Raw genomic sequence first — 19,536 nt, 5'->3', positions numbered from 1 at the left:
TGAGAAATGGCTAGAACCATGATGCATGAAACCAAAATTGCAAAATTTTTGTGGGCAGAAACTGTAAACACTGCATGTTATGTACAAAATAGAATCTATATCAGACCTATTTTGAACAAAACATCATATGAACTTTTCAAAGGTATAAAACCTAATATTTCTTATTTTCATCAGTTTGGATGTACTTGTTATGTTCTAAACAATAAGGTTCATCTAAAGAAATTTGATGTTAAAGCCTATAAGTGTATCTTTATTGGATATGCTGAACGTTCAAAAGCATACAGACTATATAACTCTAAATCTCATACAGTTGAAGAGTCTATGCATGTCAAATTTGATGACAAAGAGCTTGACAAAATGTCAGAGCTAGTTGAGACTTTTTCAGAATTTTACAAAGGAACTCAGAACATGCAACTACATCAGAACCTGTAATTACTGAATCTTCTGCAGTTATCTTGAATATTGAAGCACATTCAGAATTAAAAGATCCATCATAAATATCTTTAGAGAGACCAAGTACTTACATATGCCCCCTTGCCCCACCTTCACATTGACTCAGTGTCAAATAAATCATACCCCTTAGGTAAAAATGCATTAGAAGCGTGGTCACCTCTATTAGCTGCCACACCTCGCTCTTTCACATACACCCCGTTTTATGGGTCTTCAAAACACAGCCCAACACAATCCAAACTCTCACTCCTTGCATCCACTCTACTATTCATACCCCAAAAAATCTAGACAGGCGCTTAAACAATATCTGGCCCAACAATAACCGCACCTCCATCCTTCACACACACCTCATGCACTAGGTGTGTGTGAGGAATTAATATGTTTTCCGCGACATCATACACTTTATCTTGCTTTTTCGATATAATAATATAATAAATTAATAATTTTTTTTATTAGACAAAATCGCAATATACTCTATTTTTTTTGTTTGACAAAGATAAAAGATAGGAAAATGCTAACTAGTGCCCCCGGGGCACTAGTTAAGGATACTAATTATAGTAAAATTACATTGAAACTTGTGTAGTCAATATTTGTAAAGTATAAAAAGTGTCATTTCCAATGCAAAAATTGTTTTATTTGTATCCTTAACTAGTACCCCGGGGGCACTAGTTAGCATGACCCTAAAAGATATAGGACTTGAATAGAGAAAGTTAAGGTTTTTTTTTTTTACGAAAAGTTAGGTTATTGTTGTTCAAATGAAAGCTATATATATATATATATATATATATATATATATATATATATATATGTTCTTATAATTAAAAAAAGAAAAAGGAAAAAAGCAACCCTCGGCAAAGAATAGATAGAAAATATAGAAATCAATAACGATCGATAGGATCTGGAAGAAGACAGAGTGGCTCCTATCCTATGGCATCATCATCAACATCAAGCAGAAAAAGAATGGCAGGTGATGGTTTAACTAACGATTGCTGGGAATTGGTGATATCTAAACTCGAGATTGATAACGTGGAGGAGAGTAATCATTGTTTAGAGACACTATCCATGGTATCAAAACAACTACTATCCATCAGCAGCACTTTTGTGAATTCCATTAAATTAATCTCAAATCCATCATCATCACCCATCTCTCGCCTCTTCCACAGGTTCACAAACCTCACCTCCCTCGATCTCTCGGCCTTCCGCGGCGGTGACATCAACGCACTACTTTCTCGAATCCCTCCCAGTTCTGTTTCCCGTCTCACATCCCTCAACCTCTCTAACCACCAAACCTTCCCCATATTAGGGTTACGATCTATTCTCAACAAAAACCCTAATTTCAGATTGACCTCTCTTATTTGTTCCAATATTACTTTTCTCAAATTTACTGATATAACCTTCATCGCAGATTCCTTTCCGTTTCTCCAACATTTGGATCTCAGTTTCCCTGGAGGAAGCGAAGGAATATCAATGTCGGTCGTTGACGGCGATTATAACAATGCCATGAATCTTCTCCCTCAAAAGCTTAAACTTCTTGGCAGTGTTAATCTATCTGGTAATTTCTACATTAATAATTCATCGTTTCTTCAACTATGTATCAACTGTGAGTTTCTCCAAGAGGTGCTTATATCACGATGCCCTTTCATAACACATGCTGGTATTGCCGAAGCAATCCACCACAGACCCACTTTGAATTCTATCTCTGTTACCAACTTTAAGGAAGGACTTGAACTTGAAAACGTTGACTCCTACTTCATTGATTCACTCACCAGTTTGAAGCGCTTAACTTGTCTTGATTTCTCCTTTTCCTGCATTACTGATTTGATGCTTAAGGCTATAGCACTCGAAGCCCTTCCTTTGACCAAACTTGTCCTCCAAGATTCTTACAACTATACCTATTCCGGTATCTCTCATCTCTTGTCCAAGTGTCCATCTCTGCAGCATCTAGATCTTCAACGTGCAAACTTTTTGAATGATAAGCTTTTCAACCAGCTCTGTGCATTCCTTCCAGTTTTGGTGTCTATTAATGTCAGCGGCTGTGAGAAGCTCACCAATTCATCCTTCTTTGCACTCCTTACCAACTGTCCTTTGCTCTCAGAGATCAGAATGGAGTCAACAGATATTGGACTCGGTCCAACACCGTCCATGGTGGATTTGCTTGTATACCCTCAAGTCAAGTCCCTCCATTTGGCTTACAATTCACATTTGCAAGACCATCACATCAACAACTTTGGTTTCATGTTTCCTAATATGCAACTTATTGATTTGAGCTTTTGCCATCACATATTTCAACATCGTATTGCTGCACTGTTAAAGAGATGTCCTAAGATCAGACATTTGAAGTTTGCCTGCTTCCCACACGCTAAGCTATGTTCCATCAACTTTGAAGCTTCCAATCTGGAGGTGCTGAACTTGTTGCACTCGAGAATTGATGATGAAGGACTGTATCAGATCTCAAAGAGTTGCCCTCAGCTTTTGCAACTAGACCTAGAACATTGTCACAATGTCACAGAGAAGGGAGTGCAGCTGGCCGTAGAGAACTGCACACACCTCAGAGAGATTAATTTGCAACATTGTCATAAAGTGTCTACTGATATTGTTTCCTGGATGATATTTACTAGGCCATCATTGAGAAAAATAATTGCTCCCCCTCATTTTCATCCCCGCGACTGTGATAGGAAACTCCTCTTTGAGCGATGTCTTGTTTTCTAGTATTCTGTAAGTGCTCTGTTTGAGCTTAAGCTTTTTTATTTCTATTTTTATGTTTCATATGTTACTTTTCTTAGATACAAAGAAAATATGAACTACTACTTCTATATATATGTCACATGAAGTCATCTTTTCCTTTCACTTCAAGCTGGCTATACTCTCTATGTTTTACTATAAAAACAATGGTGCTGTTTGATTTCAGTGTCATTTTCAACACATTGTTTGGTCTCAACACAAATCTATGGATGACAATCTCAGCATTCAGAATAATTTGACTTGCTAGAGCCGGTGAGTGAGTTTCCCTCTGACTCGTGAGCTATTGTTAAAAACTAAAAAATTGATTGAATCTCAGTAGGTTATCCATATTTTAAATAAGTCTTTCTTTTTTATTATTATTCTTTTCTTTTTCTTTTTTTGACAGAATATAACCCTTGCTTAAAAAAGTGCATTTGTACATGTTTTATACAGATCGGTCATCTAGATAAATCTTAATTCGTCAGCCTTTACAATTTTCACAATTATTCCACCATGGAATGATTGTCTTTTTGCATCGCCTCTCTGTGTTCTTTCCCCACCCTTTTATCCTATAAGCAGTGCCAGTGATAGATTTTTCAAATTTTGTATACATGTATGTGAGCGTCAATTTTCATCAGAGTAATTCAAAAAGTACAAGGAAGGAAATCTTGTATAATCTACACATAAACACATTCATCCTCTGCAACAGTACCAACCACTAACATTTTCTGTCACCATATATTGCCCGCTTTTGTTTACATTGTTATTCTAGCATTAAAATACATATAAGACTCAATCCTTTGTGTTAGAAATTAAAACTTGGCCACTGTCATTGAACCAGAACCTATTCGAATTGTGTCGGCAAAGCGAACTAATCATCTTTTAGATGAAAAGTTGTCATTTACTATTTAGTAAGTGTTCGAGTCGATTTAAGGAAAGCAACAACCCACCCCTTTTTTTTGTATAAATAATCAGGATAGCTACTTGTGCTAATTTGCTTCCTTGTGCATAACTTTTTTGTAGCTGAAATTGAAATTTTGTTTTTGAGTTCACAGTGTTATGTTTCAATAACCACATTCGCTCAAATGACATTCCAACTATAGAATGATATTCCGTAGTTGCTTCTGGTAGATATCTTAGACATGGTTGTCTACTTGTATATCTTTGACAATTAATTAATTGTTTCCTCTTATTTTCAGGATAGACAGGTCTTGTACCTACTTATGGTTTGAACATGAATGTGCTTCAGGGATCTTCTTCTTTGAAAATAAGGAAGCAAGAGGTACCACTAAGGGATCTTCTTCTTTGAAAATAAGGAAGCAAGAGGTACCGCTAAACTATTCACTCGCAGCATATATGTATCAATTTCATTTCCCAAGGTTAGATAAATGTAGTGACCCTTTTTCAAAAAAAAGATAAATGTAGTGACCAAGTTTGCTGTCCATTATGCATTCTTCCTTTTGGCATGAGAAGCTCCTTGTTCTACTCAGTGGTTCTTTTTATTTTATTTTTTAAGTTCCACTTACCACATCTCCATTACACTTAACTAATTAATTAATTGATTCAATTAATTAACATTTGTTCTACTATCAACTTAAATAATCTATTTTGTTTCAAAAAAAAAAAACTTAAATAATATATCTATTTATTTTATTATGGAATGTTATAGCATGAAGCTTACTAAGTTTTCTCTGAATTTCCTTAATTTTGCTGGGAATATTACCAAAAGTTTTATGCACCCCAACTGTGAAGTTTATCCAGGAAGAGTTGGACTTTCTGATGGGCTTCTAGGCTGTTGTGATTAGCCCAAGCTTCTTTGACCAGCCTGCCACACATCATTTTTTTTAAGCCAGATTTGTTCAAATCTTTTAAGTTTGGCTTTTTTTCAGTTTGTTAGGAAAAGTAGAAAAAAAAATCACGCATAATAGGCTATTGATCAGAGGCATATCTATTGAGATGATTAACATAGTTATTGGGGAACATATTATTCCATTCATTAGTGCTAAGAAATATATCAAGTTTAGTTTTAATGTGAAAGTGGTCAGATTTGGCTATTTGTTCAAGTAAAAGGGTCTCCATTATAACCTAAATCAATTAAATTACGTCTCTGAATACAAGATTGAGTCAGGCAGCAATGTAGCTTAATATTAATTTTTTTAATAAGGATAATTTTGAAATTTTAAAGTTGAGGATAATTTTAGAAATGTAATAAAATTCTAAACATTGTATCTCCCCTCCCCTCCAAATTTGGGTTATGGGTTACCCAAATTATTTTTCTATTTTTTTTATTAAATATCTAAATGTTGAATCATCATATTTTCTCATAAAAAATAACTCAATCAATGTATCTTCTTGAAAAATAGGGTAACTTTTTTCACTATAAAAAATAATCACCCATTTTTTTTGTGTAAATATACTAATTTACGGGTTGGATAGCGTGTTATCCAAATGATTTTTTTTTTGTTTTTTTTAATATTAAATGACTAAACCATGAATCACTATATTTGTTTATGAAAATTATTCAATTTTTTAAAATTTTTAAAAAATAAGGCGAAAAATTATCATATTTGTTTATAAAAATTATTCAATCTTTTTTATTTTCGTAAAAAATAGTATAACTCATTTTCAATATAAAAATATTTAATAATCAAATGAAAAAATCTTTAGTATTTTCATAAAAAAATTTCAAGAAACATAGCACTAGTGGGTTAGTGGGTTTTTTGGGTTGGGTCCGATTTTACCCAAAACCCGATTTTTTTAATCGGTTTTTCATTTTTGAAATTCATATCCACCCACTTGCCCAACCCAACCCACTTTTTTGGGTTGGATTGGGTGGGTTTGACTGGGTCGACCGGATTTGCCCAACCCATGTACACCCCTAGGTTTATGGGTCATTTCACTTATATGTTGTTCAATCTCAACTTTTCCAATCAATGTGATACTTTTTACTCACACTAGATAGATCTCAACACTTTGCATCCTTTGACTATCAAAGTGCTATTTGATGCGTCATATTCTGTTTTGTTTCTTCTTTAATCTCATTTGTGGCTTGTGGAGAAGTTCATTACTTGCAAATATAGGTTTGAATGTATTGTGCACCTTGAATGGATTCTTGATGTATTTCAATTTAATCCTTAATTTCTTTTATTTTGTTTATAAAAATAGCTAAAACATGATTAACTAGGTATTTGGCCGAATCTCTTAGTCCAATACATTTTAAAAGCCCATAACCTAGACTATAAACACTCGTCTTCACTCTTTCTATGTTACACATATTTTACGCAGTGTTGCTTTGTTTCATTGTCCCTCCGGTTCTTTATTCATCAAGAAAAAATGAAACATCATTGTTGTTTCTTGATCAAACTTTTATAAATCAATGTTGGATCCTTCAATCTTTTGCAGCGTAAGAGTTTTCATCAACAAACTCAAATATAAACTCTTTCTTGTTTTTTACGGTAATTTTTTTGTTTCATTTTCTTATTTTTCAAATTCTTCATTATTCATTCAATCTTCTGCTTAAAAAAATGTAGAATCTTTTACCCTTTTTCTCATTCTTGAATATTCAAGAACATTTCAATCTTCTGCTTGAGAAAAAAGTTTGAATCTTTTACCATTCTTTCTCATTCTTGAACATATTCAATCTTCTGCTTGAGAAAAAAGGTATAATCTTTTACGCTTTTTTTCTTTCTTGAATATTCAAGAACATTCAATCTTCTGCCTGAGAAATAAAAATAAAAAAACCTTAAATTGAACAAATGTGTACTGTGTCGAGACCCTATTTTCCATCAATGTTTTGAAAGACAATTTTTTCAGATGCATATGTTGCGATGCTGATTTTTTTCATTCTTGATAATTGAAGAACATTCAATCTTCTGCATGGAAAAAAACCTTAATTGAGTAAACATGTTGTGTCCCAAGACCCTATATATTTTGAAAGACAATTTTTTTGTTTGCTGCTACCATAATGGAATTTTGCACATTTTCGGAATTTTTATTCCAACATATTTGCATTTTGAACTTTTGATTCATAATGCAAAAGTTGGATGTTGGCCTTCAATGCAATTTTCATATGAAATTGTAATCATATGATTTAAGGGATGGTATCTAATGTCGCATAGATGAAATATTTTTATGACCCTACTGATGAAATTACTGCCGAGATGGAATATTTTTATGACCCTAATGGTGAAATTGTCCCTGAGATGGAAACCCTAATGGTGAAATTGTCGCTGAGATAAATATTTTTATGACCCTAATGGTGAAATTGTCCCTGAGACGGAATATTTGTATGACCCTATTGGTGAAATTGTCCCTGAGATGGAATATTTTTATGACCGTAATGATGAATTTGTTGTTTTTTTGACCCTAATGGTGAAATTGTCCCTGAGATGGAATATTTTTATGACCCTAATGATGAATTTGTTGTTTTTATGACCCTAATGGTGAAATTGTCCCTGAGATGGAATATTTTTATGACCCTAATGGTGAAATTGTCGCTGAGATGAAATATTTTTATGACCCTAATGGTGAAATTGTCCCTAAGATGGAATATTTTTATGACCCTAATGATGAATTTGTTGTTTTTATGACCCTAATGGTGAAATTGTCCCTGAGATGGAATATTTTTATGACCCTAATGGTGAAATTGTCCCTGAGATGGAATATTTTTATGACCTTAATGGTGAAATTGTCGCTGAGATGGAATATTTTTATGACCCTAATGTTGAAATTGTCCCTGAAATGGAATATTTTTATGACCCTAATGATGAATTTGTTGTTTTTATGACCCTAATGGGGAAATTGTCCCTGAGATGGAATATTTTTATGACCCTAATGGTGAAATTGTCCCTGAGATGGAATATTTTTATGACCTTAATGGTGAAATTGTCGCTGAGATGGAATATTTTTATGACCCTAATGGTGAAATTGTTGCTGAGATGGAATAATTTTTTGACCCTAATGTTGAAATTGTCCCTGAAATCGAATATTTTTATGACCCTAAAATGGTGAAATTGTTGCTGAGAGATGGAGTATTTTTATGACCCTAATGGTGAAATTGTCTCTGACATGGAAACCCTAATGGTGAAATTGTCGCTGAGATTAAATATTTTTATGACCCTAATGGTGAAATTGTCCCTGAGATGGAATATTTTTATGACCCTAATGGTGAAATTGTCGCCGAGATGAAATATATTTTTCATTATCTATGAAGGATGGTGTGGTATACATGAGCCCACTCTTTCAACAATAAGATAAATATACATGAGCCCAAAAACGTTGGATGATGCCTTAATGCAAAAGCTAGCTAGTTGTTGCCTAAAATGCAATTTTAATATGAAATTTTATTCATAATTTAAGGCTTGGATGGTATCTATTTTGTTTTGACGACCTTAGTCCCTAAATGCAATTTTGCAAATGCAAAATGGATTGTGACTTGTGTTGGATTACCCTACTGGCAAGGGTTTCAAAGGAATTCTCTAAGGAAGGAACAAGTCAAGTGAAGCAAAGTACAAATAAACCAACTCTTTGGAGTCTGAACTATTTCTAATAGTATCTATCTGGTATATATTGCATTATGCAAACCAACTCTTTGGATGTTCCATTGTGATCAATGGAGGAAACCATAATGAGGTTGCATCAGTCCATATTTTTTGACTGCAAACCTTTTATGAAAAATCGATAAGTGCGGTACATAGATTGCAATTGATGAACTGAAGCACTTGATCATTTAGGCAGTCCCAAGACCCTGCTTGGTACCAATATTTTGAAAGATTAACCTTTTCGTTTGCTACACTGATTTTAGAACTTTCATTCCAATATGTTAACATGATGGGATACCAGTTTTTTCATTTTATATTATTCAACAATATTCAATCTTCTGCTTGAAAAAAATGAGAACCTTTTTTTATAAAAAAAGAAAAAAAGAACCTTAACTGAGCAAATATGTTTGGCACCAATGTTTTCAAAGACATTTTTTGTTTTGTTTATTACGATAATGGAGTTTTGCACATTTTTGGAATTTTCATTGCATCGTATTTGCCTCGTCTGATTTATAGTCGATAACCTATTGGGAACAATGATGGGTTGCCAATTTTCTCATCCTTGATTACTTTCCTCTGTAGATACATAATATGTCCTTGTAAGGGCCAACTGGTATTTGGAGAGAAGATGCTGAAAGGTACTGTTATCAAAATTATAAAAGTAGCATGAGATGAGACCTAGTGAAGAATGGGAAAGATAACTTTCTATCTTCTAACAATTTAGTTTTCGTTCCTTTTCTCTGCATAATGAGGATTCAGGATTGTGTGTGACTTGATTCTCTATTTGAAAGGACAAACAAGTATCATGGCAAACATGTGAAATGATGAGTAAAAGGTATGTGTGAATGATGAACATGATTGATATTACATACTTTGGTTTTGTGCATCAAAGAATTGGTATGCCTCATTATAATAAGTAACCGCAAACAATTGATATATGTGCATAAATAAATATGATTATGATGGTTGTTGTATGACCAGACTCTTTTATAATGCTTTGAATGCTTGTTTGTAAACTGTACTTAATGACATGTAAGGTTGATTTTGGATTTTGAAAGAGGGTTGTAAGGATTAGCACCTGATACTTTAATTGCTTTATGCTCTGATAAGACTAAAAATGAATCATTTTCAAGAACGACAAGCGGTTTAGATCATCATAGAAGTTAGTATATGGATAGTTAGTTAACAAAACCATAGGTGATAGGTGATGCTGCAAGATGGTTTAAAATTTCAAGACGTGTAAGCCTTCAGATTTTGTGTCCTTCAGTATACAAACATTTTCTGCTCAAATAAGATCATAGTGCTGCTGCAAATATAGTTACCTTAAAATAAACCGATAATACTAACTAAAACTAGTATATGCATATTTGAGGCATTCATTAAAAAAACTGTTTAATATTTTTTTATTTTTTATATTTCCATGTAAGGCATGAATATGGTATCTATTGTGCTTTCAATGTAAAATATGAAATGATTTTGCAAATGCAAAGTGGAGTGTGCTTGTGTTGGATTAGCATACTGATGTGCTTTCCAGGTAGAGTCATTCAAAGACGAAATTTTGAGCGTGGGGGAAAGTTAATTACGAGAAGTAGAGGGAGTTGAGTTTGTTATTTAGGACAAGATAGAGTTTTAGGGGCATCGTTGAACAATACGAATGCTAGCTCTTACCTCATATGACAGTTATAAAGCATGGGAATTGAACTGTAAATATCTACTTGTAAATGTGAATGTAGAGAATCAAAATCCAAAATTTAAATGCAAATGTTTGATAAACAAAAATTAAATGCAGTAATGTACATGGATTGGACAGGCTATCCTTGTTTACTTAATCAACAACTTTATGTCCGCTGTTGCTAGTCACCATTGGTCATCTTCAGCTTACTGCTACTAACCTTGGCAGTACTGGAATTCAGCTCTTTCCTTATTGGCCTAATGGTAATGCTAGCTACCATTAATTACACATATAGCATGGGAATTGAACTGTAAATATCTATTTGTAAATGTGTTAAGTACTAAGTGCTAAATTTAATCTGATTAATCTTTTTTGTTTTACTTATTATGAAAATCGGATAATACGATGGTTTGTGATCGACGGATAAAATTTGGCGGATGTTGGTATATCAATCAGATAGGACTAGATTGGTGCTGATAATCGTAAATGCAAGTCTTGGATTAAGTTACTGAACATGATCTCTTATAATTAAGTGGGTACAAAAAGTGCAATTGATGAATTGATTATGTAGGTGGTGCAGCATATAAACTTGTTATGATGACCTTTCTTTTGGACAATTTTTAGTATGACAGTTCATGCAATTGTGCTATGACTTATGGCCAGGCTATACACTACTCCTTATTGCCTAATTATTGAGAAAATTCACATTCTTTTATTAGCTTGGGTTTCATCTCTCAAATTTTAGAAAGAGGTGTATATGCTAAAGCAAGTTTAATCTTTCTTGAATAATGGTTGCAAAAATTGTTCTTGTTAAGCCTACAAATGGTAACACAAGATATGATTGAAAGATAACCAGCGATTGTTGAAGGGGTGCAAAATCTAGGAAAACAATTATAAAACCTCGTCTCGGGGTAAGATGTGCAATATGTTGCTTGTAGTTTACTTCAGCTTGATGAGATGGAACTCTCCAAGCTTTTTTATTAAACATGGTTGAATTACTTACCACAGTTCTGTAAAACCAGTTTTTTGTTTCTCATACCAGATGTACTAGATTTATTTTCTCTGTCATGACCTGAATTATTTGTTAAGGACAATGATGACATTGAGGATTAGCATACAAGTGGTAACACCAGCATACGTAGGATTGAAGTTCATAGCTGGTTGTCATCCTTTCAGCTGCCTTTTCTATAACTGTAAGTATGGTTTTGACAAGAAGCGGTTTAGCCATTCTATGTTTCTTTTTGGTATTTGATTTTCCATTTTATTGAATTTCCTTATATTTTGAAAGACAATTTTTTCCTTTGTTATGATAATGGAGTTCCGTATTATTTACATAAAAATAACTTCTATTTTACTCTATATCAAATGAGCCCCGAGTGTTTTGATGACCCAAATATTTTGGATGACGCCTAATGTGAAAGCTAGTTGTTGCCTTAAAGACAAAACGGCATGAACGAGATCTATTGTGCTTTGATGACCCTAGTCCCTAAATGCAATTTTGCAACTATAATATGAAGTGATTTTGCAAATGTAAAGTGATTAAGTGAGTGTGCTTGTGTTGGATTAGCTTACTTATTAGGTTTCTTGTAGGTACTGTTGGCAAAATTATAAAAGTAGAATGAGATGAGACCTAGTGAAGAAAGGAAAAGATAACTCTAACCTTGTATCTTCTAACAATTTAGTTTCCTATCCCTTTCTCTGCATAACGAGGATTGTGTGTGACTTGATTCTCTATTTGAAAGGGCAAAATTCAAGTATGGCCAACATGTGAATTCATGAGTAAAAGGCATGTGTGATGAACCTGATTGAGATTACATGATTTGGTTTTCTGCATCAAAGATTTGTGTTATGCCTTATAAGTAACCACAAACAAGTATTATATGTGCATAAATAAATATGATTACAACAGTTTCTGTATGACGAGACTCTTTTATAATATGCTTTGAATTCTTGTTTGTAAATTGACTGATTACATGAAACTTGACGTATGACAATTGGTACTTAATGACATTTAAGGTTGATTTTAGATTTTGAAAGGGGGTTGTAAGGATTAGCATTTCAAGAATGACAAGTGGTTTAGATCATCATAGAAGTATATGGATAGTTAGTTAACAAAACCATAGGTGTTGATGCAATATGGCTCAGAATTTCAAGACCCTAAACCTTCATATTTTGTGTCTTTCAGCATACATGCATTTTCTGCATAAATAAGGTCGTAGTGCTATGTATATAGTTACCTTAAAATAGACTGATAATACTAACTAAAACTAGTATATGCATATTCAAGGCTTCATTAAAAAAACTGTTTAATATGGGAAGTTAGTTACGAGAAGGAGAGGGAGTTGGGCTTGTTATATAGGACAGAGTATAGAATTATGGTGTATTGTTGAATAATATGAATGCTAGCTCTTACCTCATACGACATAGTTATAAAGCATGGGAATTGAACTGTATATATCTACTTGTAAACGTGAATGCAGAGAATCAAAATCCAAAATTTAAATGCAAATGTTTGATAAACAAAAATTAAATGCAGTGATGTACATTGATTGAAGTCATCGTTTGCTTCCCTCTCACTGGACAGGCGATCCTCGTTTACTTAATCAACAACTTTATGTCCGCTGTTGCTAGTCCCCGTGGTAATCTTCAGCTTACTGTTGTTAACCTTGGCAGTGGTGGAATTCAGCAGTTTTTTCCTTTTGGCCTAATGGTAATGCTAGCTACCATTAGTTACTACTATACACATATAGCATGGGAATTGAACTGTAAATATCTACTTGTAAATGTGTTAAGTACTCATTAGTCAGTGCTAACTTTTCCAATTGGGTCTGGACATGAGGAATTACCCTATTTGTTATTGTTGGATGGTCTTGGTTATTGTTTTTGGAAAGCATTGTATAATGGACAATGCATCTGTCAATTTTTTTTTTTTTGCAGACTTATTATGAAAATTTAATCTGATTAATCTTTTATGTTTTACTTATTATGAAAATCAGAAAAAACAATGGTGTGTGATTGACGGGTAAAACTGAATCTCGGTGTACCGTGTACGATGCTTAATCTATTGCTTGTAGTTTACTTCAACTTGATGAGATGAAATTCTCTGATGATCAGCAATTCAAGCTTTTTTCATTATTTAGACTTGAGTATTACCATATTCTTATATATGTAGAGAAGCTTTGTTCAACAGTAGCACACTAGTGCACTGCTGTAATATAGAGGAGCTATGTATTTCCACATATTATATTGTCCATATTGTGGAATGTGTGTTCTAAAGCAAGTTTAAGCCTACAAGTGGTAACACCAGATATGATTGAAATTCGTCGCAAAAATCATACTTATCAAACTTGTGTGAATGGGTAGTTGTGTCTAAATTGTGGGATAATAGTCTCAAAGAATGTGGATAGAAGAACACGTGTCTTATTTAAATTTCTGGATTCCCGGAGATGATGGACATGGGTAAGTAATTGGGGGTACCTTTGATAGGGCGATCACTTAAGCGTGTGCAGAGTTTCAGTACCTTATTGATCAAGTTTGTTCCAAACTCGTTGCTTGGAAGGTAAAGCAGTTGTCTTTTGCAGGTAGAATTACACTTGCTAAATCCGTTATTGAAGCTATTCCGGTGTTTCCTATGATGTCTGCAGTAATTCCAAAAGCATGTCCAAATGATATTCAAAAGATTCTGAGGGGATTTATTTGGGGTGATGAGGAAGGTAAAAGAAAATTTCATGCAGTTAATTGGAATACAATGACTCAACCTAAAAATGTAGGTGGTTTAGGTAGGCTTAAGGAATCTTGCTGATATGAACACTGTGTGTCTTATGAAGTTGGGTTGGGAGCTCTGATCCGGGAAGAACTCACTTTGGTGTTTGTTTCTGCGTGGAAAGTATGATAGGGGTAATGTGACAACAGACGAGGTGATTACGAAAGTTGGTGATTCAGCTCTTTGGAAAGCATTGGTGAAGTTATGGTCAAAATTTGAAAGATATCAATATTGGTCTATTGGTGATGTACATGCATGGGAAAGTTGTTGGCTTGGAGAATATATGCATTATTTACAGCACGCTAGAGTGGCAGACTTGGTGGAGGTGAATGGTAATTTGAATGAAGAGCGAATTGAATGGCTTCCTGATGATGTGCAACTTCGGATCTGGGCTGTCCTTCCGGCAAGCGTTGAGTTAGGTGAGGATCGGTGTATGTGGCCAGGGACTGGTAATGACAATTTTACTGTCGCAAGTGCTTATCAATTACTACAATCTGATGTAGATAATGAGAGTATGCATGTTAATTGGAAGCATGTGTGGAAGGAATGTGTGGAAGGAAGAAAGTCATCAAAGAGTAAGGTGCTTCATTTGGTTAAAGTGTCATGGCAAATTATTAATTAATCAATTGAAGCATAGAAATGTTGACGAAACCAATTTTCATTATTACAATGAAATTCGTAAGAAGCTTGATTTTCTACTCGTCAAGGACGATCTCTTCTGGAAACAACGAGATAAAACCTTTTGGTATCGCAATGGTGATCTCAATACACAGTTCTTTCATGCTAATGCAACAACAAGGAAAAAGAATCAGATTGTGCAATTAGAGGACTCACATGGCAATGTCTGTAACTCTCCCGAAGGAATGAAATTGATAGCTAAAGACTATTTCATGAATTTATTCCAGCAACAAAGGGGGAATGCAAGATGGTCCTCAACGCGGTTAATTCAAGTATCACTCTGGACTCTGGAGGATAACAATGCTCTCACTGCCCCTTTTACTATGGCTGAATTTAAGGAAGCTATTTTTTCGATGGAAGCAGATAAATGTTCAGGTCCCGACGGTTTCAATCCTGGCTTTTATCAACATTTTTGGGACCTTTGTGGTCATGACATCTTCAAATCTGGTTGTTCTTGGTTAGAATGTGGTTCTTTTCCCCCCGAACCTAAATTCCACAAATATTGCACTTATTCCAAAAGGTGATTCTCAAAAAACAATGAAAGATTAGAGACCAATCGCGCTGTGCAATGTTCTTTAGAAAACTGTTACAAAAGTTCTTGCAAATAGGCTCAAGCTAGTGCTTGATAAGTGCATCTCACACAATCAATCCCCTTTTGTCTCTGGAAGATCTATCCTTGATAACGCAATGACAACTATTGAAATCATTCACTTCATGAAATCCAAAACCAGAGGTAAGAAGGGGGAAGCAGCTCTCAAACTGGACATTAGCAAGGCCTATGATCACATGGATTGGGATTTCTTGAAAGACATGATAAAAATGGGTTTCTCTCAGAAGTGGATTGATTGGATCATGCTATGTGTCGAAACGGTGGATTACTCTATTAATGTCAATGGCCATATGGTTGGGCCATTGTTCCCTGTAGAGGATTACGGCAAGGCGATCCGCTTTCACCGTATTTGTTCATCATCCGTGCAGAAGGACTGTCAGCGCTCATCAAACAGGCGGAATATAGAGGGGAGTTACATGGTGTCAAGATTTGTAGGAATGCTCCGATAATTTCCCATCTCATGTTTGCAGATGATTGCTTTTTGTTCTTCAAAGCAACGGTAACCGGGGCGAATGCTCTAAAGAACATTCTCTCTGTTTATGAATCAGCTTCTGGTCAAGCTATCAATCTCCAAAAGTCAGAATTTTATTGTAGTAGAAATGTCCCAGCACAGGTACGTGAAGCTATTGCAAATCAACTCGGTGACACTCAAGTGCTCGGAACTGGTAAATATCTATGATAGGAAGGAGAAAAAAAGCTACATTTAAATGCATAAAGGATAGAATATGGAGAAAAAAAATTAACTCTTGGAGTAGCAGACATCTTTCTCAAGCCGGCAGAGAAGTGATGATAAAATCGATCTTGCAATCCATCCCGACTTATGTAATGAGTATTTTTCTTATTCCTAATTGTGATTTTGTTGAGGCAAATATTGGAAATAATCCAAGTTATGTTTGGAGGAGTATTTGGAACTCTAAGTTTATTGTCCAAGGAGGCTGCAAGTGGAGCATTGGAACAGGAGAAAAGATCAATATCTGGGAACAAAATTGGATTAATAAAGGCTTGTCCATTACTACTCCACCAAACACGCAGATGCTTGGCAACATTATGAAGGTGAAAGATATTTTGATGACAAATTCAAAGGCATGGGACATGGATAAGATCAGTATTCAGTAGCATATTTAATAGCAGCACTGATAGACAAATTATAAATACTCCCCTCTTTGAATCTGTGCATGTTGATAGATTAGTTTGGAAATTTGAACATAATGGCATTTACTCGGTGCACCACGCTTATAAGTATTGCGTGAATAATGATGGCAGTCAGCACAAAATTGGTATCGTATGTAATTGGAACATTATTTGGCAAGCTAAAATTCCACCAAAAGTGAAGAGCCTTCTGTGGAGGATAGGCTGAAATGTATTAACTATGCGAGATAGACTGAACAGCCGTGGCGTGCAATGTCCTTTGCATTGTGCAATTTGTAATGACAGGGTAGAAGATAGTTTACATGTGTTGTTCTTATGTCCGCACAGTATTGACTTTTGGCAGCAAGCAGGTTTATTGAACCATATCAGTGCAGGCTTGAACATGAACAGTAACATTAAGAGTTGTTTAGTGTTATGGTCTGGAGTATTTGGAAACGTCGAAATAATCAAGTGTGGGACAATGTTACGGACTCAAACCGGATTGTGTGTGAACGAGCTCGGCATTTAATAACAAGTTGGCGTCAAGCACAACACATCCGTTCTCACGTAAGTAATCAACAATCAGCACCTCAGCAAATGCATTGGGTGAAACCTAGTCCCAGAAGGTACAAATGCAACATTGATGCTTCTTTCTCTCCTATATAGCAACAAGGTAGGAATTGGTATGTGCATAAGAGATGCTCATGGAAGTTTTATGAATGCAAGAATCGAATGGATTCTTGATGAGAGCTTTGAGGTGGGTGGATGAATTGCAAATAAGAGACATGGATTTTGAAATGGATCATAAAGGAGTAGTAGACGGTCTCCACAGTAGCAGAATTGACAACTATGATCTTGGCGATATCTTAGGAGATTGAAGGACTATTCTAGCTACAAATCTTGTGAACTCTCATGTAAGGTTCATTAGGAGACAAGCGAATGAAGTCGCCCATAGGCTTGCTCGGATGGCTAGATCTCTAGCTAGTTTCCATAATTTTATTGATATTATTTCAACATGTATTTCTGATATTATATTGAATGAAATGAGATAAGCCATTTACGGTGAAAAAAAAATAATTGAAGCATAGAATGAAATTAGGAGAACTTTACTGTCACAAATGTGTGCGCTACAGGTTGAAGCTATTCTACATGTGATGAGAGATTTCCCTTTGGCAATGGTTCTTTGGATGCATGTGCCTATGAATTTAAGGACTGGTTTTTTCAATAGTAATTTGCATCAATGGATTGAGCTCAATCTAAATTGCAGTACCGAAGTTGACAACATTATCAAGAATATTGGCAAGCTGTAAAAAATTATGCTATCTTACATAACAGAAGTAGATGTCAGGTTCAGGTATGGTGGATTCCTCCTTCGACGGTTGGGTCATGCTTAACACTGACGGGGCAAGTAAGTATAGGTCTGATACACGAAACTGATGGTGAATGGCTTGGTGGATTCTCTAAAAATATTGGTATTTGCAATGCTTCATAGCCGAGTTGTGGGGTATTTTGGAAAGTTTGAGACTGGCGAGAGCTGGAGGATTAAGTAATATTGAGTTTTGTGTTGATTTGGAAGCAGTTATTCTATGCATTACTAATACGGGAGGTGGTACTATGTTTAGTTGTCGTCTCGTTAAAAAAATTCGACAGATGTTGCAACTTAATTGGGAAATCAAAATGAGACATGTTAATCGCAAAGACAATTTTTGGGCGGACGGTCTTGCAACTTTGAGGATTGATGCAAAGGAGGAGTTCACTGTCTTTGATGTGTGTCATGAGCAAATCATGCAGTTCTATAATGTTGCTATAGCGGGAGTTTCGACCGCGCGTTTAGTTGTTTTAGGAACCTGATGTCTTAGGAAAATTGGTGAAACATTTTACTTTTTTTTTTCATTGTCTATATTGACCATAGGAGTATCTTCGATACTACCTCTGATTCTTAATATAAAATAAAATTTACTTTTTAAATACATTAGTTACTTAATATATCTAAAAAATAAACTTTATTTTACAAATTAAAATTAAGAACCAGAAGAGTAATACTATTATCTATTGCTTTTCAAACTCTTAGGACTAGTGGCATTCAATTAATATGATTACGATGAGATAAAGTAAGAATGAGTAAAATAAGGGTTAGAGTAACAAGTGATTTTATGCAAACCAAGCATTAGGTTCGATTTGCTCCCACCTGTTTATGCAAACCAAATGCAAATGAGTTAATCCGTGAATCTCCTTCGTGATACTTTAGAAACCATGATATGAATTGCACACTCATATGAATTGCATATCGATCAATGATAGTTTACGGAACAAAGTTTTCTCAACGACTCTTGTGCACTAGAGAAATGAACAAATGACATAGAAATATTTTAGACAGAATTTACTCACGTGAATATGATTCTTTGATTTTTTTTATTTTTTTTTGTCTCATGAGTATCTCTATTTATAGAGAAACTCATACCATTTGATAAAAGGAATTAATCTTTGAAGGACATTTTCTTTTTTTTTTTTTTAAAAAAAAAAGAGGAGTAGCAAAGTGCTACTGCCTCAAAAGATATATAAATAGATAGATGAGGATAGAGATACAAAAAAAAAGGAGGGGGACTAGACCAAAACCTCCCTAACTAAGTACAACCCTATAGAAGGGTTTACCAAGCCCGTTAGATTCAAAGCTATCTTTAATAACAAAAGGGATATCATTCCACAAGGTGAGCCTATCTAAATTAAGACCAACATTAGCCAATCTATCTGCACAATGGTTACCCTCTCTAAAAATATGAGATACAATAATGTTCATGTGACCTGCAAGCTTAATACAGTTGAACCAACGATTACTTAAAGACCAAGGCACCAGATTTGAGGATTTGTAGGCATTCACTACAAGCATTGAATCTGACTCAATCCATATATTTCTCCATCCTCTAGCATATGCAATTTCAATTGCAGTCATAAAACCACAAAGCTCTGCACTGAA

General features: G+C 34.7%; 1 protein-coding gene across 20 annotated transcripts; it reads left to right on the top strand.

Annotated features, from left to right (window-relative positions):
- Positions 1–1,277: 1,277 nt before the first annotated feature.
- Positions 1,278–18,430, top strand: LOC123897764 (SCF E3 ubiquitin ligase complex F-box protein grrA-like). 20 transcript variants are annotated; one of them, XM_045948520.1, is made up of 7 exons: positions 1,278–3,165; positions 3,359–3,444; positions 4,371–4,497; positions 9,294–9,546; positions 10,501–11,294; positions 11,426–11,576; positions 12,920–18,430. In XM_045948520.1, exon 1 carries the CDS (start codon positions 1,378–1,380, stop codon positions 3,157–3,159), a length of 1,782 nt encoding a protein of 593 aa, XP_045804476.1. In that variant the 5' UTR covers positions 1,278–1,377; the 3' UTR covers positions 3,160–3,165; positions 3,359–3,444; positions 4,371–4,497; positions 9,294–9,546; positions 10,501–11,294; positions 11,426–11,576; positions 12,920–18,430. The 20 variants fall into 20 exon arrangements, with proteins under 20 accessions (XP_045804476.1, XP_045804481.1, XP_045804492.1 ...); XM_045948525.1 differs by lacking the exon at positions 3,359–3,444; XM_045948536.1 differs by having other exon boundaries at positions 4,371–4,453; positions 9,294–9,349; positions 9,471–11,576.
- The last annotated feature ends 1,106 nt before the right edge of the window (positions 18,431–19,536 follow it).

Source organism: Trifolium pratense, linkage group LG7, assembly GCF_020283565.1.
Source record: "Trifolium pratense cultivar HEN17-A07 linkage group LG7, ARS_RC_1.1, whole genome shotgun sequence".
In the NCBI taxonomy this organism is placed as follows: Eukaryota; Viridiplantae; Streptophyta; class Magnoliopsida; order Fabales; family Fabaceae; genus Trifolium; species Trifolium pratense.
Note: the sequence above shows the minus strand (reverse complement) of the source record. Positions and strands in the feature narration are given on the sequence as shown.